We start from the raw sequence: 27,214 nt of genomic DNA, 5'->3' as shown, positions 1-27,214 counted from the left end.
AGCTTCTTGATATGCCAATGTTGTTAGGTGGATGGATTATCTTGGCAAAGGAGAAATGCTCATTAACAGGGATGTAAACAAATGTGTGCACAACATGTTAGAGAAATAAGCAGATTTCTGGGATCTTTTATTTCAGCTCATGAAACATGGGCCAACACTTTACATGTTGCATTTATATTTTTGTTCAGTGTAAATATACGCATTCTAGAAAATACTATTGGGTGTGCAGGTACCGTGCGTGCAGGTTAAACGCGGTGGCAGTGCAGGTGGATCAAGAAAGGAAAGATACCGCCCGCGGTCAATAGTTGACTAGTGTCGCTGCGCTGTAGCCAGTGGTAATTGTATTTGATTAGTGAAATTATTCTATAACTTCCGTATCTCTCAGCCCACCAGAGCTTCCGTGTTCCAGTCTACCCTTGCTGGATTTTTTACTTTGTGTTTTTTACTATGCGGGCAATTCCGGAGGAGTTAACGACGCTTATTTCAGGTATTTCTAATAATCGACGTGTTAGTGTAATTGATTTCTATCCTATCGTTGTCAAACGTGAAGTTTTACAAAAACATTTTATAACTGTTTTGAAAAAGAGGAAGTAAGTGGCTTTGTTTCACTGCTATATGGATGGTAGAGGTCTTTCCACCATAGAGACGATTGCCACAAACAAACAGGTGCACCCTTGAGTTGTAACTAATATGATTCGTTTATTAATTGGCAGTATTGAAATGAATAGGCATGCCACCTATTGTACACACGTTTCCATCCGAAGTTTTTGTTTATCGCTCCAAAACAATTATACTAAAACCAAAAGGACAATGTTTTCATGTGGAAAAGTTAGAAATGTATCCTAAAAACGGGGAATTGTTTTTAATATTTAGACTATAGTTGAATATTCAATTAAATATTTGGGAATGGTCTTCGTCATTCTGGTTAATTATTGTGATCACATGACCTCAAACTTTGATGCCTTCACATTTCTTCCCCTTTTAAGATCTTGAAGATTTCCTCTCCTATGGTCTGAAAGGAGAGAATTTGAGCAAGAAGGCGAAGGAGAAAAGAGAAGCCTTTGTAAAGCGGATCAAAGAGGTCAAATCTGGGTATGTTTACATTTTTACATTTTAGTCATTTAGCAGACGCTCTTATCCAGAGCGACTTACAGTTAGATTAGACTACAGAATAACCTTTATATATTATAAATACTTTGTGCTTTTGCAACAGTTCGTTGGTTCATGAATATAACTATAGCTGTTTTTCAGTTGTACTGTGCCGATAAATCGTTTCCTTCTCGTGTCTTACAGATACCCTCAAGATTTCAACGAGAAACGTATGTTTTATCGCTGTGTGCTTGATGTCAATGTGTTTAAAAATACATCTAAGTAACATGCAGTACAGTTGGCCGATATTATACTTACCTCCCAAATGGCACCCTATTCCCCAATGGGCCTTGGTCAGAAGTAGTGCACTATATAGATAATAGGGGGCCATTTGGGACGGGCGTGTGTCTAACTGTACTATATCAACAACTACGGTTATGAACCAGGAGATGCAGAGGACTCAGAAGAGGAAGAAGAGGTGGACAGCAACAATGATGGAGGGTCAGAACGCACAGATAAGGATGATGAGACCTGTGAAGGTATGTCACAAACAGTTGGGTGTATAGCAGGGTTAACACAAGTGTATAGACCAGGGTTAACACTAGGGTGTATAGCAGGGTTGGATTCAAGGAACACACATTTAAATTCATGCTTCTTTGAAAGAAAACAATTGGAATGAGCTAGAATTTCAGTTTACTTCCTGAATTGACTGAATTGAAATGGCCCCCGACTCTGATACAGTCTACCGTACACTAAACTACAGACATTTATTTACATGCATACAAAAGTATGTGGACAAATGAGTGGATTTGATTATTTCAGCCATACCCATTGCTGACAGGTGTATAAAATCGAGCACCCAGCCATGCAGTCTCCATAGACAAACATTGGCAATAGAATGGACATACTGAAGAGCTCAGTGACTTTCAACATGGCACCGTCATAGGATGCAACCTTTCCAACAAGTCAGTTCGTCAAATTTCTGCCCTGCTAGAGCTGCCACTGTCAACTGTAAGTGCTGTTATTGTGAAGTGGAAACGTCTAGGAGCAACAACGGCTCAGCCGCGAAGTGGTAGGCTACACAAGCTCACAGAACGGGACCGCCGAGTGCTGAAGCACGTAGCGTGTAAAAATCGCCTGTCCTCGGTTGCAACACTCACTACCGAGTTCCAAACTGCCTCTAGAAGCAACGTCAGCACAACAACTGTTTGTCGGGAGCTTCATGAAATGGGTTTCCATGGCCGAGAAGCCACACACAAGCCTAAGATCACCATACACAATTTCTGTTCTTCCAGCTTTGTGGCAACAGTTTGGGGAAGACCCTTTCCTGTTTCAGCATGACAATGCCCCCGTGCACAAAGCGAGGTCCATACAGAAATTGCTTGTCGAGATCGGTGTGGAAGAACTTGACTGGCCTGCACAGAGCCCTGACCTCAACCCCATCAAACACCTTTGGGATGAATAGGAACGCTGACTGCGAGCCAGGCCTAATCGCTCAACATCAGTGCCTGACCTCACTAATGCTTTTGTGGCTGAATGGAATCATGTCCCCGCAGCAATGTTCCAACATCTAGTGGAAAGCCTTCCCAGAAGAGTGGAGGCCTTTATAGCAGCAAAGGGGGGACCAACTCCATATGAATGCCTATGATTTTGGAATGAGATGTTTGATGAGCAGGTGTCCACATACTTTTGGTCATGTAGTGTTTCTCTCACTCAGAGAGAGAGAGAGAGAGAGCTGAAGGAGATTGTGAGAGAGAGAGCTGAAGGAGATTGTGAGAGAGAGCTGAAGGAGATTGTGAGAGAGAGAGAGAGAGAGCTGAAGGAGATTGTGAGAGCTGAAGGAGATTGTGAGAGAGAGAGCTGAAGGAGATTGTGAGAGAGAGGGAGCTGAAGGAGATTGTGAGAGCACTGACATTCCAGTTGTAACTTGGCAACTGACTTTGGAAGCCATTTGAAGGGCACAGCTGTGGGTTGGCCCCTTGTGACAGAGAGTGTAGTTTATTACTCACAGCCTAGAACCTCGCAGGGTGCAGTCAAGAGGTCTAGAGTTACCACTGAACATTTCTACTACTGTCCAAGAAAATGCATGCCTATGTATACAGTTGTCCAGCTCCCATAACAGTAACCTATACAGCGTTTGTATTTGGTTTTGTTAATAGTATCAAGATGAACCTTGTGAAAGGGTAAAGGGGTCTGGGTTTTATTGGCCTTTAAGCAGCTGTCAGTTTTATGGCCCCTCTTTCACACAGAGCAACTTTGACACAGAAAGTTGAACATTTGCATTGAAGTTGCACTCTGAACAAGGCAAGCAGTCTCCTGGCTGCACTAGTTGGCTGCAAAATATTGTTCCCTTCTGGACTAAGAGATGCTTAACTTCTATATCGACTGAACTGATGACAAACCAAAAAAGCAAAGATGTGTTACTCTCTTTTTGAACATTTTAAAGGTGCATTTTCACTGAAGTTCATTGGAGTCTGGGACTGTGTAGTAGGTCATCTTGGTTTCCGGGAGCAATTGCAAGAAAAGACGAAGCAAAACTGTACTATTTCCTGTTTTGCCAAAGTAACAGTTGTCCAATCGGCTTAGCCATAGTCATTGATCTAAATGATGAGAATGGAAAGAAGGTTGATGGAAGGTTGATAGACTTGCATCATTGTCTCTCTCCTTATAGGTGCTCAGCAGTCTCCAGCTGTGGCAGCTCAGGACCTCCAGTCTGTCTTCAAGGCCGGACACCTGGAGAAACGCAGGAAGGGTGGGGGTCTTCCATAGACATGCATATATTCATATATACACATATATTGTTTATGTACGACATTGGTGTCTTCACTAACATACACAACACATACTCTGGGACTTTGGGGGAAACAACACTGTTTATGAGCCTCCAGATTCTGGATTGTACGACTATGTTGATGGTAATGTTCCCATTGTCTTCCACAGATCACAGCTTCTTTGGCACAGAGTGGCAGAAGAGATGGTGCGCTTTGAGCAACCACATATTCTACTACTACGGCAGTGATAAAGGTATTCAACCACACATTCTACTACTACGGCAGTGAGAAAGGTATTCAACCACACATTCTACTACTATGGCAGTGAGAAAGGTATTCAACATTCATGACTTCACACACAACTGTAGTTTTTGGCGTTTGGGAATGTATATTTGATATTTTCATAGTATTCAATATTTATTGAATATATTTAGAATTTATAGCCAAACAATGATGTTACTCTAGTAATCATGAGTTGTTGTTGTGTTTATCTCTCTCTCTTTCTCCTCTGACAGACAAGCAGCAGAAGGGCGAGTTTGCGATTGATGGCTACAGTGTCAAGATGAATAACACCCTGCGAAAAGATTCCAAGAAAGATTGCTGCTTTGAAATTTCTGCCTCTGACAAGCGAGTATATCATGTGAGAGAGAGAGAGAGAGAGAGAGAGAGAGAGAGAGAGCTTGTCTCTTGATGACACTTTGAGGCATACCATACCATAATCAGTGCAGTCTGTCCATGTAACATTTCTGCAACCACTATGGGCCGGTTTCCCGGACACATTCACCGTGCCTTGGAGAATATCTAGAATCTCATTGAAATAGCTTTTTAGTCCATGACTAAGATTTATCTGTCTGGTAAACATTCCCGATAAAGCTTCTATCATAGTCCAAAACGTGTATGCGTCCACACAGCAGTGTTCTAGAATATTGGACTGTTGGCTTTCATACAATTTTGAATTCTCAGCTCAGCTCAAGCAATTTCTCCAACTGTCAACATATTCAAAATAATAGAGGAAGCGTACAGGAGCCACGTTGGTTGGGAATTGTGGGGAGGTGTGCGTTCGGGCTGTGCTTTCCCCAGCAGATGGTGGTCTCAGAGCGCGTCGCTATGTCCCAAACATTTTTTTATTAGTCCACTGTTGATACACTCTCAAAAGGTTTTGCATGTCAGCAGTCCATTTTTCAAAAGATTGGACTTTCAAAAAGCAAAGTGTCACTGACCACATCATAATGATGATGCAAAACATACACATTTAGAGTTTTATTAAAGTATTTCTCACATACATATTCAGGTTTCTTAGCTAGTTTTTTCCTTCCTTGAGGAAAGTTTAGCTAATGCATAAATACCGTGCTATTTGTTTATGTTAATTAATTTAGGTGAAACTACTGACAGCTGTTTTCTTCTACCCCTCTCTTTCTCCTCTCTCTCTCTCTCTCTCTCTACCTACCCCTCTCTTTCTCCTCTCTCTCTCTACCTCTCTCTACCTACCCCTCTTTTTCTCCTCCCTCTCTCTACCTCTCTCTACCTACCCCTCTCTTTCTCCTCTCTCTCTCTACCTCTCTCTACCTACCCCTCTCTTTCTCCTCTCTCTCTCTACCTCTCTCTACCTACCCCTCTCTTTCTCCTCTCTCTCTCTACCTCTCTCTACCTACCCCTCTCTTTCTCCTCTCTCTCTACCTCTCTCTACCTACCCCTCTCTTTCTCCTCTCTCTCTCTCTCTCTCTCTCTCTCTACCTACCCCTCTCTTTCTCCTCTCTCTCTCTACCTCTCTCTACCTACCCCTCTCTTTCTCCTCCCTCTCTCTACCTACCCCTCTCTTTCTCCTCTCTCTACCTCTCTCGCTACCTCTCTCGCTACCTCTCTCGCTCTCTCTCTCTCTACCTCTCTCTCTACCTCTACCTCTCTCTCTACCTACCGCTCTCTCTCTCTCTCTCTCTCTCTCTCTCTCTCTCTCTCTCTCTCTCTCTCTCCCTCTCTCTCTACCTACCTCTCACTCTACCTACCTCGCTCTCTCTCTCTCTCTATCTCTCTCTACCTCTACCGCTCTCTCTGTCTCTCCCCTGCTCTCTCAGTTCTGTGCGTCATCTCAGAAAGAGGCAGAGGAATGGGTGGAGCAGATAGATTTTGTGTTGAGAGGTTTGTAATACTCACCATTATACCTAATATTTTATCCAACGCACTTTTCACGTCAAGTCTTTTATGAATAGTTTAATAGTAACAAGTATAGACAAATTCCCTTATTTAATTTGAGGCTTTGTGTGAGGGTGGCTGTGTGTGTGTGTGTGTGGATGTGTGTGTGTGTGTGTGTGTGTGTGTGTGGATGTGGGTGGCTGTGTGTGTGTGTGTGTGTGGATGTGGGTGGCTGTGTGTGTGTGTGGGTGGCTGTGTGGCTGTGTGGCTGTGCGTGTGAGTTTGCAGACATGTCAGGGGTCATTCCGTTGGACGAGGAGACGTACGATGACATTGGCACTGTCGAGGCGGAGCCTATTGACGATGACATCTACGAAGAACTCCCAGGTCTACCATTTCTCACACACACATACATATACATACATACATACATACATACATACATACATACATACATACATACATACATACATACATACACTACCAGTCAAAAGTTTGGACACACCTACTCATTCAAGGGTTTTTCTTTATTTTTACTATTTTCTACATTGTAGAATAATAGTGAAGACCTCAAAACTATGAAATAACACATATGGAATCATGTAGTAACCCAAAAAGTGTTAAACAAATCAAAATATATTTTAGATTCTTCAAAGTAACAGTCCTCAGACAGGCTAAATCCCTCTCGCAGGACCATAGTAACAGTTTACAGCCAGGCTAAATCCCTCTCACAACACCATAGTAACAGTTTACAGCCAGGCTAAATCCCTCTCACAACACCATAGTAACAGTCTAAGCCAGGCTAAATCCCTCTCACAACACCATAGTAACAGTCTAAGCCAGGCTAAATCCCTCTCACAACACCATAGTCACAGTCTAAGCCAGGCTAAATCCCTCTCACAACACCATAGTAACAGTCTAAGCCAGGCTAAATTCCTCTCACAACACCATAGTAACAGTCTAAGCCAGGCTAAATCCCTCTCACAACACCATAGTAACAGTCTAAGCCAGGCTAAATCCCTCTCACAACACCATAGTAACAGTTTACAGCCAGGCTAAATCCCTCTCGCAGCACCATAGTAACAGTTTACAGCCAGGCTAAATCCCTCTCACAACACCATAGTAACAGTCTAAGCCAGGCTAAATCCCTCTCACAACACCATAGTAACAGTCTACAGCCAGGTTAAATCCCTCACATTTTACGTCATTTACATTTACGTCATTTAGCAGACGCTCTTATCCAGAGTGACTTACAAATTAGTGCATTCACCTTATAGCCAGTGGGATAACCACTTTACAATATGTATTTTTTATTTTTTTGGGGGGGTTGGGTAAGGGGGGGTAGAAGGATTACTTTATCCTATCCCAGGTATTCCTTAAAGAGGTGGGGTTTCAAGTGTCTCCGGAAGGTGGTGACACTAGAAGAAAACAGCCGTCAGTTCCCGCTGTCCTGGCGTCGTGAGGGAGCTTGTTCCACCATTGGGGTACCAGAGCAGCGAACAGTTTTGACTGGGCTGAGCGGGAACTGTGCTTCCGCAGAGGTAGGGGGGCCAGCAGGCCATAGGTGGATGAACGCAATGCCCTCGTTTGGGTGTAGGGACTGATCAGAGCCTGAAGGTACGGAGGTGCCGTTCCCCTCACAGCTCCGTAGGCAAGCACCATGGTCTTGTAGCAGATGCGAGCTTCAACTGGAAGCCAGTGGAGTGTGCGGAGGAGCGGGGTGACGTGAGAGAACTTGGGAAGGTTGAACACCAGACGGGCTGTGGCATTCTGGATGAGTTGTAGGGGTTTAATGGCACAGGCAGGGAGCCCAGCCAACAGCGAGTTGCAGTAATCCAGACAGGAGATGACAAGTGCCTGGATTAGGACCTGTGCCGCTTCCTGTGTAAGGCAGGGTCATACTCTCCGAACTCTCCGAGAGCAGCTCCGTCTTGCCGAGGTTCAGCTTGAGGTGGTGATCCGTCATCCACACTGATATTTCTGCCAGACATGCAGAGATGCGATTCGCCACCTGGTTATCAGAAGGGGGAAAGGAGAAGATTAGTTGTGTGTCGTCTGCGTAGCAATGATAGGAGAGGCCATGTGAGGATATGACAGAGCCAAGTGACTTGGTGTATAGCGAGAATAGGAGAGGGCCTAGAACTGAGCCCTGGGGGACACCAGTGGTGAGAGCACGTGGTGCGGAGACAGATTCTCGCCACGCCACTTGGTAAGAGCGACCGGTCAGGTAGGACGCAATCCAAGAGTGAGCCGCGCCGGAGATGCCCAGCTCGGAGAGGGTGGAGAGGAGGATCTGATGGTTCACAGTATCAAAGGCAGCAGACAGGTCTAGAAGGACAAGAGCAGAGGAGAGAGAGTTAGCTTTAGCAGTGCGGAGAGCCTCCGTGACACAGAGAAGAGCAGTCTCAGTTGAATGACCAGTCTTGAAACCTGACTGGTTTGGATCAAGAAGGTCATTCTGAGAGAGATAGCAAGAGAGTTGGCTAAAGACGGCACGCTCAAGAGTTTTGGAGAGAAAAGAAAGAAGGGATACTGGTCTGTAGTTGTTGACATCGGAGGGATCGAGTGTTGTTTTTTTGAGAAGGGGTGCAACTCTCGCTCTCTTGAAGACGGAAGGGACATAGCCAGCGTTCAAGGATGAGTTGATGAGCGAGGTGAGGTAAGGGAGAAGGTCACCGGAGATGGTCTGGAGAAGAGAGGAGGGGATAGGGTCAAGCGGGCAGGTTGTTGGGCGGCCAGCCGTCACAAGTCGCAATATTTTATCTGGAGAGAGAGGGGAGAAAGAAGTCCAAGCATAGGATCGGATGTCGTCAACCTTCTTTTCAAAATGGTTGACGAAGTCATCCACAGAGAGGGAGGGGGGAGGGGGGGAGGGGGGGAGGGGGGGAGGAGGATTCAGCAGGGAGGAGAAGGTGGCAAAGAGCTTCCTAGGGTTAGAGGCAGATGCTTGGAATTTAGAGTGGTAGAAAGTGGCTTTAGCAGCAGAAACAGATGAAGAAAATGTAGAGAGGAGGGAGTGAAAAGATGCCAGGTCCGCAGGGAGTCTAGTTTTCCTCCATTTCCGCTCGGCAGCCCGGAGCCCTGTTCTGTGAGCTCGCAATGAGTCATCAAGCCACGGAGCAAGAGGGGAGGACCGAGCCGGCCCGGGAGGATAGGGGACATAGAGAGTCAAAGGATGCAGAAAGGGAGGAGAGGAGGGTTGAGGAGGCAGAATCAGGAGATTGGAGGGAGAAGGATTGAGCAGAGGGAAGAGATGATAGGATGGAAGAGGAGAGAGTAGCGGGAGAGAGAGAGCGAAGGTTGCGACGGCGCATTACCATCTGAGTAGGGGCAGAGTGAGTAGTGTTGGAGGAGAGCGAGAGAGAAAATGATACAAAGTAGTGGTCGGAGACATGGAGGGGAGTTGCAGTGAGATTAGTAGAAGAACAGCATCTAGTAAAGATGAGGTCAAGCGTATTGCCTGCCTTGTGAGTAGGGGGGGACGGTGAGAGGGTGAGGTCAAAAGAGGAAAGGAGTGGAAAGAAGGAGGCAGAGAGAAATGAGTCAAAGGTAGACGTAGGGAGGTTGAAGTCACCCAGAACTGTGAGGGGTGAGCCATCCTCAGGAAAGGAACTTATAAAGCTCATTGATGAACTCTCCAAGGGAACCTGGAGGGCGATAAATGACAAGGATGTTAAGCTTGAATGGGCTAGTGACTGTGACAGCATTGAATTCAAATGAGGAGATAGACAGATGGGTCAGGGGAAAAAGAGAGAATGTCCACTTGGGAGAGATGAGGATTCCTGTGCCACCACCCCGCTGACCAGATGCTCTCGGGGTATGCGAGAACACATGGTCAGACGAGGAGAGAGCAGTAGGAGTAGCAGTGTTTTCAGTGGTAATCCATGTTTCCGTCAGCGCCAAGAAGTCGAGGGACTGGAGGGTAGCATAGGCTGAGATGAACTCTGCCTTGTTGGCAGCAGAACGGCAGTTCCAGAGGCTGCCTGAGACCTGGAACTCCACGTGGGTGGTGTGTGCAGGGACAACCAGGTTAGAGAGGCAGCAGCCACGCGGTGTGAGGCGTTTGTATAGCCTGTGCGGAGAGGAGAGAACAGGGATAGACAGAGGCATAGTTGATAGGCTACAGAAAATGGCTACAATAATGCAAGGGAGATCGGAATGAAATGAACTAAACATCTGGGAAAGGAGAGAGCGGGGCCTCCCTCACTTACGTTTCACTGAAACACCCAAATATAACTCTCCCAACTTCCACCTCAGAAACTATAATTGTTGTAAACTACAGCGGTTCAATGTTTTCTAGGAATAGACTAACTTAGTTTATTCAGCAAGCTACCTTGGTACAGTATTCTTCCGTGAAAATCGTCCAGGGCACCTAGTCATATGACGCCACAGCCAACTAGCATGCCGGACTCCAACAACACGGTTTAGCACCAATACTCGGCCACAACAAACCACCAGTGTGTCAACACGCCAAGCAGATCATTCGTGTCCGTGTCTAACGTTGTGGGTTAGTCCCGACAGCTTGAGCGAGTCCGTCGTCAACTTATTCAGCCAGTTAGTTAGCTAGAATAGTTAGCATACTAGCTAGCCATTGCTTACAGACAACGAAGAAACATCTCCTCCCACGGCACGAACACACAGAGAGAGCCAAGCTAACGTTAACTAGTCACCCATGTCCCGAATTCCCTTGAACGACTCTGGCTACCAGTATGTAAAAGCAAAACACAAATGTAGGTTATAACTTACCCCTAGCAGCTACTGTTAGCAAGCCAAGTGCAAAGGTAGCCACTGGATTGACTCAGCCAGTTCGCGTCTGTTCGCTAGGTCGTTCCAGCTATTGTTTAGTAGCCATCCAGGTAGCAACAAGCTAGCTAAATTTCAAGCACAGTAGCCACTTACTACCTAACGTTAACGCTTCAGACAATGAGGTTAGAAAAACAGCTGAATGGTAGGCATTATTGTATGTAATTATTGTAGGCAGCTAGCTGGCGTAATTACAGGTACTCTCAGGCGTGAAACAACTATCCACAGTTGCTAATAGATACCAGTAGCTACCCACCAGCTAGTCCAGGTAGTGGGTTAGCTAGCTTCGTGCTTCACCTGGCTCAGCCGAATACAATACTAACCTACAATAATTACATACAACAACCCACGATAACTACCTACAATACCTAACTACAATCTAAATACATAGTTTAAGCTTTACTCGACAAAGCCCAAACTATGTATATAAGCCATATAAGCCAAGCTTACCTCTCGCCAGAGAGAGAGATAACCTCACCCGACGACGACAACACGTGTCTCACAACACCATAGTAACAGTCTACAGCCAGGCTAAATCCCTCTCACAACACCATAGTAACAGTCTACAGCCAGGCTAAATCCCTCTCACAACACCATAGTAACAGTCTACAGCCAGGCTAAATCCCTCTCACAACACCATAGTAACAGTCTAAGCCAGGCTAAATCCCTCTCGCAGCACCATAGTAACAGTACACAGCTATTTGTTTATGTTAATTAATTGAGGTGCAACTACTGACTACTGTTTACTCTCTCTCTCAACCTCTCTACACCTCTCTACCTCTCTCTCTACCTCTCTCTACCTCTCTCTCTACCTCTCTCTACCTCTCTCTCTACCTCTCTCAACCTCTCTCTACACCTCTCTCAACCTCTCTACACCTCTCTACCTCTCTCAACCTCTCTCTACACCTCTCTACACCTCTCTCTACACCTCTCAACCTCTCTACACCTCTCTACCTCTCTTAACCTCTCTTAACCTCTCTACACCTCTCTCTACCTCTCTCTACACCTCTCTCAACCTCTCTCAACTTCTCTCTACCTCTCTCTACACCTCTCTCTACCTCTCTCTCAACTTCTCTAAACCTCTCTCTCTCTCCCTGTCTCTACCATGTCAAAAGTAGTGCACTATGTTACAAGCGTGTTAAGCAACAGGTGTGGCAACAGATGTGGCTGACCAGCTGGGGCTCTGTCCTGGGCCCATATTCATAAAGAGTCTCAGAGTAGGTGCTGATCTAGGATCAGGTCCCCCATGTTCATGTGATCTCATTCATTAGGATTTGTTCTCTCTCTCTCTCTCTCTCTCTCTCTCTCTCTCTCTCTGTCTCTCTCTCTCTCTCTCTCTCTCTCTCTCTCTCTCTCTCTCTCTCTCTCTCTCTCTCTCTCTCTCTCTCTCTCTCTCTCTCTCTCTCTCTCTCTCTCTCTCTCTCTCTCTCTCTCTCTCTCTCTCTCTCCACAGAGGAGGACATTCCCACTCCTCCCTTGCCCACCCCTCCAAAGCCCAAGGTGGAACCACCCACGCCACACAGCAAACCCAGCCCACCCACTAAAGCTCCAGGTAACTGGACAGAGAGAGACCTGCCTGCCTCTCATCCTTTAACCTCACCAAACACAGACTTCAGAGTGGTTCAGATCATTGCAGAATCAAGAAGAGGATGCCAGTTTAGAGAGAAGGCACACTTGGAAAGGGAAGTCATGATGACGGAGAGGAAGTTCTGGTGAAAAAGCACACAGACATTTCACACTATTCTGGAAATAACCTACTCCTACCTCTTATTTCTGCATTTCAGAAAACCACATGCATTTGCATGATGTCAGTACAAACAAAATGAAAGCTATTTTTAACCCCTCAGACAAGAAATGGTCCACTCTTGAGTGGTATGTGGTTACCATGTATAAAAGCTATAGAGGCTCAATACCCTGTACACATCATAGGAGAGGACTGAGGCAGTTTAGTTTATTAATTAGACCATTTTTAAAAACAAGCACACATAAAACTTTGAAAATCCATACATGCACATGAGTAAAATCACACAAAGTCTGGGACTTATTTACGTTGTGTTCCTCTTGAGACAAGATGGCTGTGCAAGATCCAACACGGTTGTATGACAGAGAGATAATACAACATAAAAACAAAGAAGAGGAAGAATATCTATCATCATTGTAGGGTACATTCAAATGGCCACAGAACACATCACTGTTTTTTAAACTTGTTTTTTAAAGCTGCCCAGAGAGGACATCGTTTTTATGGGCAGAGGCAACACATTCCACTCTGAGGCTCCAGTATACAACAAAGTACCTTTCCCAGCATTACTCCTGAACCTGTATAAGCACACATTAGCAACACCTGATCTGGTGCTGTGATTTGTGTGCATCCCTAACATGGGGAAAGTCATCAGTTAGATATCTGGGAGCAGAACCATAAAGGAGGAGAGGGCAAGAGGGAGGGAGAAGGAGAGCGATGACTAGTCTGTATTGTTCTGTCAGCTCTCTACCACCCCTGGAGATTACACACCATGACATCACAATAAGCACCCATGTACTGTAGACACTGGGGAACATTTTGATTCTGATCCATCTCTCTCTCTCTCTGTCTGTCTCTCTCCAGTGAATAAGACCACGGACTACCAGAACTACTACCAGGGGATATGGGACTGTACAGGAGATCAACCAGATGAACTGTCCTTCAGACGGGGAGACGCCATCTACATCCTCAGCAAGGTAGGTCTGGGCTGGAGGAACCAACCCTCTTCATCCTCACTCTCACCTACAGACAGGGATCATTGGCAATCCCTCGAGGTTTAGGATGATCTCCTTTTCACAGGCTTAAGGTTGCTTGCTTGATGCGGGTCCTGCTTGATGCGGGTCCTGCTTGTTGCGGGTCCTGCTTGTTGCGGGTCCTGCTTGATGCTGGTCCTGCTTGATGCGGATCCTGCTTGTTGTGAAGAGCTATACACAGAGGAGACTCACACGATGCCCTTATTCAATCATTCATATCAATCACAACGGCTTGACATGTTCCATAACATAGCAAATAGTAAGCAAAAATCCTAAGCAGCTGATAAGCATTAATATAAGAGTTTAACATATGAGCTAGTTATCTTCTCCTTAGAAGCAAGTTTAAGTGTATGTCCTCTTATGGCAAGTGTTACTAGATTCTGTGGTATTTCTAAAGGTCTCTATGAATGGCTGCACCAGACTAGACAAACCACCTAAAGTGGTCAGTTATTAGTGGGCCCTCTGAAGGGTAGACATTTCATATCCTTACTGGCAGCGGCTGGCCTGTAGCCCGTAGCCTGGGGAGCAGCTCCAGGACTGGTGAAAGGCTGAGGTGGGTTTGGGTCTGGGCCTTCACTCTGTCTGTGTCCCAAATGGCACCTTATTCCCTACATAGTGCACTACTTTTGACCAGGGCCCAGCAGCCTCTCTCTCTCTCTCTCTCTGGCCACTGTGTGATGGGGATTAGTTGTCACAATGGAAAGGTTTTTAGTGTTCTTGGTGTGAAGCTGGGCCCACCTGGCTATTCCATCACCTCTATCCTCCCTCCCTTCGTCTGCCTGGGTTGCTTTCAGCACTCCCTCCATCTCCTCCTCCTCCTCCACAGCCTCCACGGCAGGCAGACAGGGAGGGAGGCAGATGGTGGCAGACAGGCAGGCAGGCAGGCAGGCAGGCAGGCAGACAGGCAGGCAGGCAGGCAGGCAGGCAGACAGGCAGACAGGCAGACAGGCAGACAGACAGGCAGACAGGCAGACAGGCAGACAGACAGGCAGACAGGCAGGTAGACAGGCCAGGGGCCACACACCTCTGATGCCTCTCTCACCTAGCCAGGCCTTAATGGGGATGTGTGTTCTCAGGAAGCGGCAGGCGGAGTCCGCCACTCCATTCAGACCAGGTGAGGACGTGTGGTGGGCGCCCAATTTCTGAGGCTTGTCAGCTAGCGAGATGTAGGAGGGTTGTTTGTTTGCCAGGTGTGGGGAACTAAAGAGTGATTGTGTGGAGTAGCCTAAAATATGAATACATTCATGGGTTAAACATTGTGATACATTGTTGATGTGTAATCAGCCATTTAAATAATATCTCCAATATTTTCTAATTGGAGGCTGCGTAACCCACTGTACATAATTTGTACCTCCATCATCCAATGTCTTTCTTAGTGGTTTGATGCCGTATGTATTTGCAGAATGGCACTGTTTCACATCAGTCTCTTGTTTGGCGAATACAATGTAATGGTCAACAGGGAAACTCCTCTTGTCTTCACTCTGGAGGGCTGGAAGAAATATACTTATTTCCTACTGAGACTCAACGAGAGCTCTGTTTTTTAGGATCAAGCCTGCCATCTAGTGGTTGATATAAGAACTATCAGCGTCCGTTTCTGAAAACGACTGACCACCTTTCTTTACCAACAGTGCAGTTTATTACTGTGTAATGACTTAATTATTTAAAAAAAAAATCCATGTTATCATTCTATGTCCAAAGTGTTTAATTCCATCTGAAGGGGGAATGATCAGAGATGCTGTGCAATGCCAATGTGCATAGTAGACAAACATGGTAACACAACAGCCCACATCCTGAAGAGAAGCAGTAATCAAATTGTCCTTTCATTGGGTCAGTGTGCAGACTGAAAGAGCCTTTAGTTGACCTGGAACCTTGGTGTTGGGGGTTGTGGTTCTGGGAGGTAATGACCATAAAACCTGTCTGGACACTCACACAGACCAGCTGCATCAGGAGGGGGAGGAGGGGCTGCACAGTCACACACACACACACACACACACACACGCGCGCACACACACACACACACACACCCTCCCACTATCCAGAGACCAGGAATAGCCTGAGCGGACAGCGGGCCCCCACCCCTAGCACAGCTGTCAGACCCCCCAGTCAGCCCCGGCCCAGGGTGTTGGGAGGGTGTTGTGTCAGGATATCTAACTTCATGTAACCTGCTACACACAAAACATGTATATCTATCTGTGTGCTCATGTTGTCACAGTGTGGGGTCTGTGCTCCCTTATACCTACAGTGTGTTAGTGACTGAGGCCCAGTCTCCAGCTTCCAGCCCCCAAAACTCAGTCAGGCAGACATGACTTACCTACCAGCAGTCAACACTGGGCTGGTCCTAGTCAACACTGTGCTGGTTCTAGTCAACACTGGGCTGGTCCTAGTCAACACTGGGCTGGTCCTGGTCCACACTGGGCTGGTCCTGGTCCACACTGGGCTGGTCCTGGTCCACACTGGGCTGGTCCTGGTCCACACTGGGCTGGTCCTAGACAACACTGGGCTGGTCCTGGTCCACAGTAGGTGTGGCTGGCTTCTAGAATACACACAGGAAGCTAACACACACACACACACACACCACACACACACACAGAACCCTGTATCACCCCCAGGGGGCTTGGGACCAAATGTCAATTCCATCATGTCACACATTAATAAGATGATTGTGACGTTTAGTGTTTATGCCATTATATAATGTGTGTGATGTGTTTCAGCTTGTAGTTAATTAGATGTGCTAATTGGCTTCTGCTCTCTGTGTTGCTCAGTTGGTAGAGCATGGCGTTTGCAACGCCAGGGTTGTGGGTTCGATTCCCACGGGGGGCCAGTATGAAAATGTATGCACTCACTAACTGTAAGTCGCTCTGGATAAGAGCGTCTGCTAAATGACTTAAATGTTGTTGTTTTTTAAATGGCATCGTCTTTGGACACTCCAGTATTTCATCTCTTATGTGGCTTTAGCTCTGGTCCAGGGTGTTACATATGGCTAGTATCGCCCTGGACCAGAGCTATTGTGGCGGCATATACACCTCTGTCAGCTGACTGCACTTCACCATGCCTGACCTGTGGTCCTCGACATGGGCACGTTACGAGCATCCACTAGCCTCTCTATGATGTGAGCAGGCCAGGAGTATCACTCTGACCAGGAGAAACTCTGGGCCCTACATGGGAGTGATAGTCCTTGAACTCACTCACTCAGCCTGCCAGCCCCAGAGTGCAGGGGGAGGCAGGGAGGGGAGGTATCCTCTGCTCTTCTCAGATCTCTCCCCACTTTTTTATTTATTTCACCTTTATTTCTACAGGTAAGTCAGTTAAGAACTAATTGTTATTTACAATGGCAACCTGTCAGAGCAGAGGCATGGCCCTCTTTATATTTCAGATCTCTCTCTTCTGTGTCATGGCCCTCCTTTATATCTCTGTAGGGGGGGGGCTGTAGAGGAGAGGGGGGGGGGGCTGTTTAGGGGGGGGGGGGGGGGCTGTAGAGGAGGGTGGTAGTGGTCTGTTCCTCATCATGTCTGACCTCATCTGGTCCTGATCTACACTCAGACTGAGGCTTGCTGCATGGGGCACCAGCCACACACTGCTCTGCTGCCTAACTCGGCTCACATCGGTGTGGATCTGTGGTGGTTTTCCAGCGTGGTGTGTAACCGTGCCTGAGACCTAAACTTCTATTAGCTCCCCAAGCTCAAGATGCATCTCCTCTATGTATGTGTATATGTGTGTGTGTGTATATATATATATATATATATATATATATATATATATATATATATATATATATATATATATATATATATATATATATATATATATATATATATATATATATATATATATATATATATATATATATATATTACAACAAATGCATTGTAGTGCATTCATGATACGGAATGCTCTTTCTGTTCTCTCTCCCTCTCTGTTCTCTCTCTGTTCTCACTGTTCACTCTATTCTCTCCCTCTGTTCTCTCTATCTCTGTTCTTTCTCTCTCTGTTCACTATATTTTCTCTCGCTCTCCCTCTCTTTCACTCCTCTCTGTTCTCTCCTGTCCTCTATCAGGAGTACCAGAGCTATGGTTGGTGGATCGGGGAGATGAAGGGTTCTGTTGGCATCGTGCCTAAAGAATACCTCATGGAGCTGTATGCCATTTAAAGGCCCACCTGAGCAGGTATTTGATCATACAACTCAGCCATGGGTGAAATAACTGTTGGCCTGTTCCAGCAACACTGATGTGTACTGTTTTTGTGTTTTGTTTTAGGGCATCTAAATCCCATCTTCCATGTGTGATGCGTAGAGACTGACCATATCTGAAGGGGATGTTAAACTAAGCAGCAAAGCCAACTGTCTGTAGCAAAATGAAAAATAATGGATGCATGTCATGTCCATCTTGATCTTACAATGTGCTTTAAGGAGTTTTGTCAGCAGGTATTTGAGTTCAGTAAACTGCTTTTGTTTCTAAGTTATTATCGCCGCGTTTCCCCTTTTGATACATGGTCTGTCCAGTGTCTTTGTATTGTGAACTGTCTACAATGAATCGCTTATGGAGTCTTTGGTTGAGAAATATGTGTATATTAGTGGTCAGGCATATTGAATAAATACTTCCTACTGCTCCTGGTTGTTTGTTTTCTTTACCTGCCATTCCATGCGAAGTTGGATCAAATTGCCTCTACTAGACGCTTATCTCGGGTCAGTTTCCCATTTACCCCCTTATGACCTGCTGAGGATTGGGTGATAGCAAGCTGATCCTAGGCCAATGCTTGGGGGCCACTTCTACTCAAGTGTATTCTGCTGTGCAGTATGGAAAAACAACCACTAGGTGGCATCAGAGTCCCTGTCTGCAGTAATTCTAACTGACCTCCACTGGTACAGCTTTGCTCCGTTGTTGATGGCAGAACATGTATTTCTTCCTTTAGAGAGACTACCATATAATTAAATGTAATAGGATCTCTATGGACTCTACACTCTTTCATGCATTTGATTTGGGTGGTATTGTGTTGTTGAATATATAAATTGCAACTCATTGTTCTAAAAGTGAGCTTGCCTGTAAGATAAAAAACAGAAGTCTACTGCCCCATTAATTTAACTGATTTAGAGAAAAAAACAGTCTGGTTTCCCAGACCCAAATTAAGTATAACCCTGGACTAAAAAGAGCTTTTCAGTCCTTGATTAGGCTTACTCTGAGAAACCAGCCCTAGGATTCCCTTGATTTATTTAGGCTGCATTTACACAGGCAGATATTTACATTTTAGCAGACGCTCTTATCCAAAGCAACTTACAGTTAGCGCATACATTTTTCATACTGGCCCCACGTGGGAATCGAACCCACAACCCTAGCGTTGCAAACGCCATGCTCTACCAACGGAGCTACACGGGGCCCAGACAAATTCTTATCTGTTGCCAATAATTTGTCTTTTTACCAATCAGATCAGGTATTTCGCCAATAATTGGGCAAAACGATCTGAATTGGGCTGCCTGTGTAAACCCACTCTTAGTCATTTATAAAGCATCTGTATTTTCTCAAGATATGTAGAAGTGGGATAATTAATTTCCCAATGAGCCAAGTTGGCCTGCTGTAGGCTACTGGACCATATCATTAAGGAACAGCCTTTCTACGCTGCTGCTGACACGGGGAAAGGTCTGTGCCTGTTGAAGTGAATAGACTTAATTAAAAATCAGAGTCTCAAATAACACCCTATTCCCTACATAGTACACTACCCATAGGGCTCTTGTCAAAAGTAGTGCACTATATAGGGAATAGGGTGCCATTTAGGACGTATAAAGGTCTGTGCTTGTTGAAGTGAGAAGGCTTAATTAAAAAGATGAGCGCGAGATCTGAGGGAACCTGTAGAGGGAAAGGGGAATACCTAGTCAATTGTACAACTGAATGCATTCAACTGAAATGTGTCTTCCACATTTAACCCAACCCCTCTGAATCAGAGAGGTGCGGGGGGCTGCCTTAATCGACATCCATGTCATCAGCGCCTGGGGAACAGTGGGTTAACTGCCTTGCTCAGGGGCAAAACAACAGATTTTTACCTTGGGGATTCGATCCAGCAACCTTTTGGTTACTGGCCCAACGCTCCAACCCTCCAGGCTACCATATAGAGTTAGGAGACAGTAACGCTCCTACCCACCAGGCTACCGTATAGAGTTAGGAGACAGTAACGCTCCTACCCACCAGGCTACCGTATAGAGTTAGGAGACAGTAACGCTCCTACCCTCCAGGCTACCGTATAGAGTTAGGAGGCAGTAACGCTCCTACCCACCAGGCTACCATATAGAGTTAGGAGACAGTAACGCTCCTACCCACCAGGCTACCGTATAGACTTAGGAGACAGTAACGCTCCTACCCACCAGGCTACCGTATAGAGTTAGGAGACAGTAACGCTCCTACCTGCCAGGCTACCATATAGAGTTAGGAGGCAGTAACGCTCCTACCCACCAGGCTACCGTATAGAGTTAGGAGACAGTAACGCTCCTACCTGCCAGGCTACCGTATAGAGTTAGGAGACAGTAACGCTCCTACCCACCAGGCTACCGTATAGAGTTAGGAGACAGTAACGCTCCTACCCACCAGGCTACCGTATAGAGTTAGGAGACCGTAACGCTCCTACCCACCAGGCTACCGTATAGAGTTAGGAGACAGTAACGCTCCTACCCACCAGGCTACCGTATAGAGTTAGGAGACAGTAACGCTCCTACCCGCCAGGCTACCGTATAGAGTTAGGAGACAGTAACGCTCCTACCCGCCAGGCTACCATATAGAGTTAGGAGACAGTAACGCTCCTACCCACCAGGCTACCGTATAGAGTTAGGAGACAGTAACGCTCCTACCCACCAGGCTACCGTATAGAGTTAGGAGACAGTAACGCTCCTACCCACCAGGCTACCGTATAGAGTTAGGAGACAGTAACGCTCCTACCCACCAGGCTACCGTATAGAGTTAGGAGACAGTAACGCTCCTACCCACCAGGCTACCGTATAGAGTTAGGAGACAGTAACGCTCCTACCCACCAGGCTACCGTATAGAGTTAGGAGACAGTAACGCTCCTACCTGCCAGGCTACCGTATAGAGTTAGGAGACAGTAACGCTCCTACCCGCCAGGCTACCATATAGAGTTAGGAGACAGTAACGCTCCTACCCACCAGGCTACCGTATAGAGTTAGGAGACAGTAACGCTCCTACCCACCAGGCTACCGTATAGAGTTAGGAGACAGTAACGCTCCTACCCACCAGGCTACCGTATAGAGTTAGGAGACAGTAACGCTCCTACCCACCAGGCTACCGTATAGAGTTAGGAGACAGTAACGCTCCTACCCACCAGGCTACCGTATAGAGTTAGGAGACAGTAACGCTCCTACCCACCAGGCTACCGTATAGAGTTAGGAGACAGTAACGCTCCTACCCGCCAGGCTACCGTATAGAGTTAGGAGACAGTAACGCTCCTACCCGCCAGGCTACCGTATAGAGTTCGGAGACAGTAACGCTCCTACCCACCAGGCTACCGTATAGAGTTAGGAGACAGTAACGCTCCTACCCACCAGGCTACCGTATAGAGTTAGGAGACAGTAACGCTCCTACCCACCAGGCTACCGTATAGAGTTAGGAGACAGTAACGCTCCTACCCACCAGGCTACCGTATAGAGTTAGGAGACAGTAACGCTCCTACCCACCAGGCTACCGTATAGAGTTAGGAGACAGTAACGCTCCTACCCACCAGGCTACCGTATAGAGTTAGGAGACAGTAACGCTCCTACCCGCCAGGCTACCATATAGAGTTAGGAGACAGTAACGCTCCTACCCACCAGGCTACCGTATAGAGTTAGGAGACAGTAACGCTCCTACCCACCAGGCTACCGTATAGAGTTAGGAGACAGTAACGCTCCTACCCACCAGGCTACCGTATAGAGTTAGGAGACATTAACGCTCCTACCCACCAGGCTACCGTATAGAGTTAGGAGGCAGTAACGCTCCTACCCACCAGGCTACCGTATAGAGTTAGGAGACAGTAACGCTCCTACCCACCAGGCTACCGTATAGAGTTAGGAGACAGTAACGCTCCTACCCACCAGGCTACCGTATAGAGTTAGGAGACAGTAACGCTCCTACCCACCAGGCTACCGTATAGAGTTAGGAGACAGTAACGCTCCTACCTGCCAGGCTACCGTATAGAGTTAGGAGACAGTAACGCTCCTACCCGCCAGGCTACCGTATAGAGTTAGGAGACAGTAACGCTCCTACCCACCAGGCTACCGTATAGAGTTAGGAGACAGTAACGCTCCTACCCACCAGGCTACCGTATAGAGTTAGGAGACAGTAACGCTCCTACCCACCAGGCTACCGTATAGAGTTAGGAGACAGTAACGCTCCTACCCACCAGGCTACCGTATAGAGTTAGGAGACAGTAACGCTCCTACCCACCAGGCTACCGTATAGAGTTAGGAGACAGTAACGCTCCTACCCACCAGGCTACCGTATAGAGTTAGGAGACAGTAACGCTCCTACCCACCAGGCTACCATATAGAGTTAGGAGACAGTAACGCTCCTACCCACCAGGCTACCGTATAGAGTTAGGAGACAGTAACGCTCCTACCCGCCAGGCTACCATATAGAGTTAGGAGGAGAGAAGTCAATGGGAGGAAGGGAGAGACCAAGCGGTCATGGAGCGCTGTGTTGGTTTTATGATACCTGAGAGACCGGGGCCCTGCAGAGGAGCCCTGTGTGGCAGATGGGCGGTCCTGCTGTGTGCCTGATTGAAATGGCGAGGAGGACGGACCCACCGTCAGCAGTGGGGGTAATGGCCCTCTGAGGGGCTGTTTGGCAGGCAGGATCTGGGCTGCCACTGACTGGGCTCTTGACCTCTGAGTCTGAGTCTGGGTTGTGGAAGGCATATTATTCTGTCTGCATCTAAATAGTCTACAGTGGCTTCCTCTCCTCTCTCTCTCTCTTTCTCTCTCTCTCTCTCTTCTAACTCTCTCTCTCTCTCTCTCTCTCTCTCTCTCTCTCTCTCTCTCTCTCTCTCTCTCTCTCTCTCTCTCTCTCTCTCTCTCTCTCTCTCTCTTCTTACTCTCTATCTCTCTCTCTCTTCTCTCTCGGCCCACCTCTTACTTCTCTCCCTCTATTTCTCTCTCTCTTCTCTCCCTCTGTTCTCCCCACTCACTATTTTATTCTTACTTTATCTCTTTATTTCTCTCTCTCTCTTTCTCTGTTTCTCTCCCCCCTCCCTCTCTCATCACCAGTAAAGTGGCTCAGTGTTTTGTTCTGTTCAGCTGAGTGATGCAGGAGCAGCAGCCCACTGCCTGTCCTCTGGGTGACATTCAAACCAAAACATAAATCCAGATCTTTACGGCACAGCGGGGCGATAAAGCTCACAGCTAATTAGAGGTGTCATGAATTACCATAATTAGTTATCGGATATATTACATTGAATATGGAGAGAGAGAGGAAGGATAAGAGGGAGGAGTTACAGGGCTCTGCGGCAGCCAGGGAGGTACCAGAGAGATATCCAGCTACATGTTCCAATAGCAACACTTTCTGAGGCTACCGCTTAGAACGCATGTCCAATACATCGCTTCAGTTCATTCTAAGTAGTATGCTAGTGTGGATATTTGAGCAGAGCCAAGGCTCCTTCGTCCCAAAATGCACCCTTTTCCCTATATACTGCAGTGCAGTCAAAAGTAGTGCACTATATAGTGAATAGGTTGCCATTTGGAACCGAGCCATGAGGGGGCTCTGCTGTGCCCTGTGGAGCTGGTGTTTTCATATGTCTCATTTGGTAGCATTACATGGGATCAGCTGCACTGAGCTAACATCACATTCAGGTAGCATTACATGGGATCAGCTGCACTGAGCTAACATCACATTCAGGTAGCATTACATGGGATCAGCTGCACTGAGCTAACATCACATTCAGGTAGCATTACATGGGATCAGCTGCACTGAGCTAACATCACATTCAGGTAGCATTACATGGGATCAGCTGCACTGAGCTAACATCACATTCAGGTAGCATTACATGGGAGCAGCTGCACTGAGCTAACATCACATTCAGGTAGCATTACATGGGATCAGCTGCACTGAGCTAACATCACATTTAGGTAGCATTACATGGGATCAGCTGCACTGAGCTAACATCACATTCAGGTAGCATTACATGGGATCAGCTGCACTGAGCTAACATCACATTCAGGTAGCATTACATGGTTGTGTGATCAAGCTGTGATATTCTCTGGTTGGTTATCCACATTTCAGGCGTATCATTGTAACAACCATTTCCAGACGTATTGCAGTTTGTCTCCTCATATGTGAACCCCTATCTCTTCCCCCTAGGACACCAGAGGTGATTTAGGATCATTTTTGCCTTTTAGGTCACAATGAACAAGATTAGATGGACAGGGGGGACCTGATCCTAGATCAGCACTCCTACACTGAGATGGTTGACACACAGGGCCTCAGCTCTATAAGCTGCTGTAGGCTAGGGTATGGGGTAGGCTGCCAAATGCAAGTTAGGCTAAATATTGCCTCTCCCTTTAATGACGGTAATAAAGTATTTTGTTAATGGACGTGGACTTCACGCACCCCTCAGCTTTGGACAGCCATAGCCCCAGAATATACAGGCCCTTTAATTACAATTGAGCACTAAGATATAATGTTTCATAGATAAATGCCACCTTGACATTAATCTTCAGAGCACTAAGTTTCACTAATGATACCAGAATATCACTAATTAATACTTGCAACCATAAAATTAAAGATTTACCAGCCGAATATATACAGTTTCAGCCACTGAGGAGTGAGGAAGAGAGAGAGAGGACAAAACAGAAAAAAACAAAGCTTGGAGAATTTATTGAATTTGTCTTTGTCAAGACACCATTTCAGAGAGGATTTGGGAAGCATCCTGGTGTTGATCCTTGTATCACAAACAATATCCTTCTTGGCCTCTAAGCTACTGGTTTAGGTTAGAACAATTCTGGTAACTTTCCCATAATTCCCAGGTTTTCCAGACATCCTGGGTGGAGGATTCTGGATTTCCTGTTTATTCCGTGTTGATTCCGGGAATCTACCGACCGGGATTTCTGGAAAACCTGTGAATTTGGAGAAATTTACCAGAATTGTACAACGCTTCACTGGTTCCGAACTGGCTGAATCGATTCAGTGGCTAGCTTTGCACTTAACTGGCTAATAGTAGCTACTAAGGGTAAGTTATAACCTACATTTATTTTTGTTTTGCTTTTACATACTGGTAACAAGAGTTGTTCAAGGGAATTCGGGACCTGGGTGACTAGTTAACGTTACCTTGGCTCTCTCTGTGTGTTTCGTGCCGTGGGAGGAGGGGTGGTTCGTTGGCAGAGAGCAATGGCTAGCTAGTATGCTAACTATTCTAGCTAACTAACTGGCTGAATAAGTTGACGACGTACTCACTCAAACTGTCAAAACTAACCCAAACTTTACACAACGTTAGACACGGACACGAATGATCTGTTTGGCGTGTTAACACACTGGTTTGTTGTAACCGAGTATTGGTGCTAAACCGTGTTATTGGAGTCCGGCATGCTAGTTGGCTGTGGCGTCATAGGTGCCCTGGACGGTTTTCACGGAAGAATACTGTACCAAGGTAGCTAGCTGAATAAACTAAGTTAGTCTATTCCTAGAAAACATTGAACCGCTGTAGTTTACAACAATTATAGTTTCTGAGGTGGAAGTTGGGAGAGTTATATTTGGGTGTTTCAGTGAAACGTAAGTGAGGGAGGCCCCGCTCTCTCCTTTCCCAGATGTTTAGTTCATTTCATTCCGATCTCCCTTGCATTATTGTAGCCATTTTCTGTAGCCTATCAACTATGTGTCTGTCTATCCCTGTTCTCTCCTCTCTGCACAGGCCATACAAACGCTTCACACCGCATGGCTGCTGCCACTCTAATCTGGTGGTCCCTGCGCACACGACCCACGTGGAGTTCCAGGTCTCCGGCAGCCTCTGGAACTGCCGTTCTGCGGCCAACAAGGCAGAGTTCATCTCAGCCTATGCTACCCTCCAGTCCCTCGACTTCTTGGCGCTGACGGAAACATGGATTACCACAGAAAACACTGCTACTCCTACTGCTCTTTCCTCGTCTGACCATGTGTTCTCGCATACCCCGAGAGCATCTGGTCAGCGCGGGTGGTGGCACAGGAATCCTCATCTCTCCCAAGTGGACATTCTCTCTTTTTCCCCTGACCCATCTGTCTATCTCCTCATTTGAATTCCATGCTGTCACAGTCACTAGCCCATTCAAGCTTAACATCCTTGTCATTTATCGCCCTCCAGGTTCCCTTGGAGAGTTCATCAATGAGCTTGACGCCTTGATAAGTTCCTTTCCTGAGGATGGCTCACCCCTCACAGTTCTGGGTGACTTTAACCTCCCTACGTCTGCCTTTGACTCATTTCTCTCTGCCTCCTTCTTTCCACTCCTTTCCTCTTTTGACCTCACCCTCTCACCATCCCCCCTACTCACAAGGCAGGCAATACGCTTGACCTCATCTTTACTAGATGCTGTTCTTCTACTAATCTCACTGCAACTCCCCTCCAAGTCTCCGACCACTACTTTGTATCCTTTTCTCTCTCGCTCTCCTCCAACACTACTCACTCTGCCCCTACTCTGATGGTAATGTGCCGTCGCAACCTTCGCTCTCTCTCCCGCTACTCTCTCCTCTTCCATCCTATCATCTCTTCCCTCTGCTAAATCCTTCTCCCTCCGATCTCCTGATTCTGCCTCCTCAACCCTCCTCTCCTCCCTTTCTGCATATTTTGACTCTCTATATCCCCTATCCTCCCAGCCGGCTCGGTCCTCCCCTCCTGCTCCGTGGCTTGATGACTCATTGCGTGCTCACAGAAGAGGGCTCCGGGCAGCCGAGCGGAAATGGAGGAAAACTAGACTCCCTGCGGACCTGTCATTTTTTCACTCCCTCCTCTCTACATTCTCTTCCTCTGTTTCCGCTGCTAAAGCCACTTTCTACCACTCAAAATTTCAAGCCTCTGCCTCTAACCCTAGGAAGCTCTTTGCCACCTTCTCCTCCCTGCTGAATCCCCCTCCTCCTCCCCCTCCCTCATCCCTCTCTGTGGATGACTTCGTCAACCATTTTGAAAAGAAGGTTGACGACATCCAATCTTCATTTATTAAGTCACACTGCCCTACCCTATGCTTTGACTTCTTTCTCCCCTCTCTCTCCAGATGAAATCTTGCGACCTGTGACGGCCAGCCGCCCAACAACCTGCCCACTTGACCCTATCCCCTCCTCTCTTCTCCAGACCATTTCCGTCGAGACCTTCTCCCTTACCTCACCTCGCTCATCAACTCATCCTTGACTGCTGGCCATGTCCCTTCCGTCTTCAAGAGAGCGAGAGTTGCACCCCTCCTCAAAAAACCTACACTCGATCCCTCCGATGTCAACAACTACAGACCAGTATCCCTTCTTTATTTTCTCTCCAAAACTCTTGAGCGTGCCGTCTCTAGCCAACTCTCCTGCTATCTCTCTCAGAATGACCTTCTTGATCCAAACCAGTCAGGTTTCAAGACTGGTCATTCAACTGAGACTGCTCTTCTCTGTGTCACGGAGGCTCTCCACACTGCTAAAGCTAACTCTCTCTCCTCTGCTCTTATCCTTCTAGACCTATCCGCT

The 27,214-nt window shown here is 46.8% G+C and overlaps 1 protein-coding gene across 1 annotated transcript; it reads left to right on the top strand.

Annotated features, from left to right (window-relative positions):
* Positions 1–397: 397 nt before the first annotated feature.
* LOC311120326 (src kinase-associated phosphoprotein 2-like) lies at positions 398–18,170 on the top strand. Its single transcript, XM_084194947.1, has 13 exons — positions 398–487; positions 987–1,092; positions 1,294–1,319; positions 1,536–1,628; positions 3,761–3,841; positions 4,030–4,113; positions 4,376–4,500; positions 5,933–5,996; positions 6,279–6,377; positions 12,247–12,345; positions 13,396–13,508; positions 17,620–17,728; positions 17,819–18,170. Exons 1-12 carry the CDS (start codon positions 448–450, stop codon positions 17,710–17,712), a joined length of 1,023 nt encoding a protein of 340 aa, XP_084051073.1. The 5' UTR covers positions 398–447; the 3' UTR covers positions 17,713–17,728; positions 17,819–18,170.
* The last annotated feature ends 9,044 nt before the right edge of the window (positions 18,171–27,214 follow it).

This window comes from Coregonus lavaretus (genome assembly GCF_964263955.1).
Source record: "Coregonus lavaretus genome assembly, contig: HAP1_SCAFFOLD_166, whole genome shotgun sequence".
NCBI classification, from domain to species: Eukaryota; Metazoa; Chordata; class Actinopteri; order Salmoniformes; family Salmonidae; genus Coregonus; species Coregonus lavaretus.
Note: the sequence above shows the minus strand (reverse complement) of the source record. Positions and strands in the feature narration are given on the sequence as shown.

Coding starts and splice junctions, on each gene's coding strand:
- LOC311120326 (XM_084194947.1), top strand. CDS start 448: ATGCGGGCAATTCCGGAGGAGTTAACGACGCTTATTTCAG. Junction 1,320..1,535: donor TCAAGATTTCAACGAGAAAC/GTATGTTTTATC, acceptor GTTATGAACCAG/GAGATGCAGAGGACTCAGAA. Junction 1,629..3,760: donor GGATGATGAGACCTGTGAAG/GTATGTCACAAA, acceptor CTCTCCTTATAG/GTGCTCAGCAGTCTCCAGCT.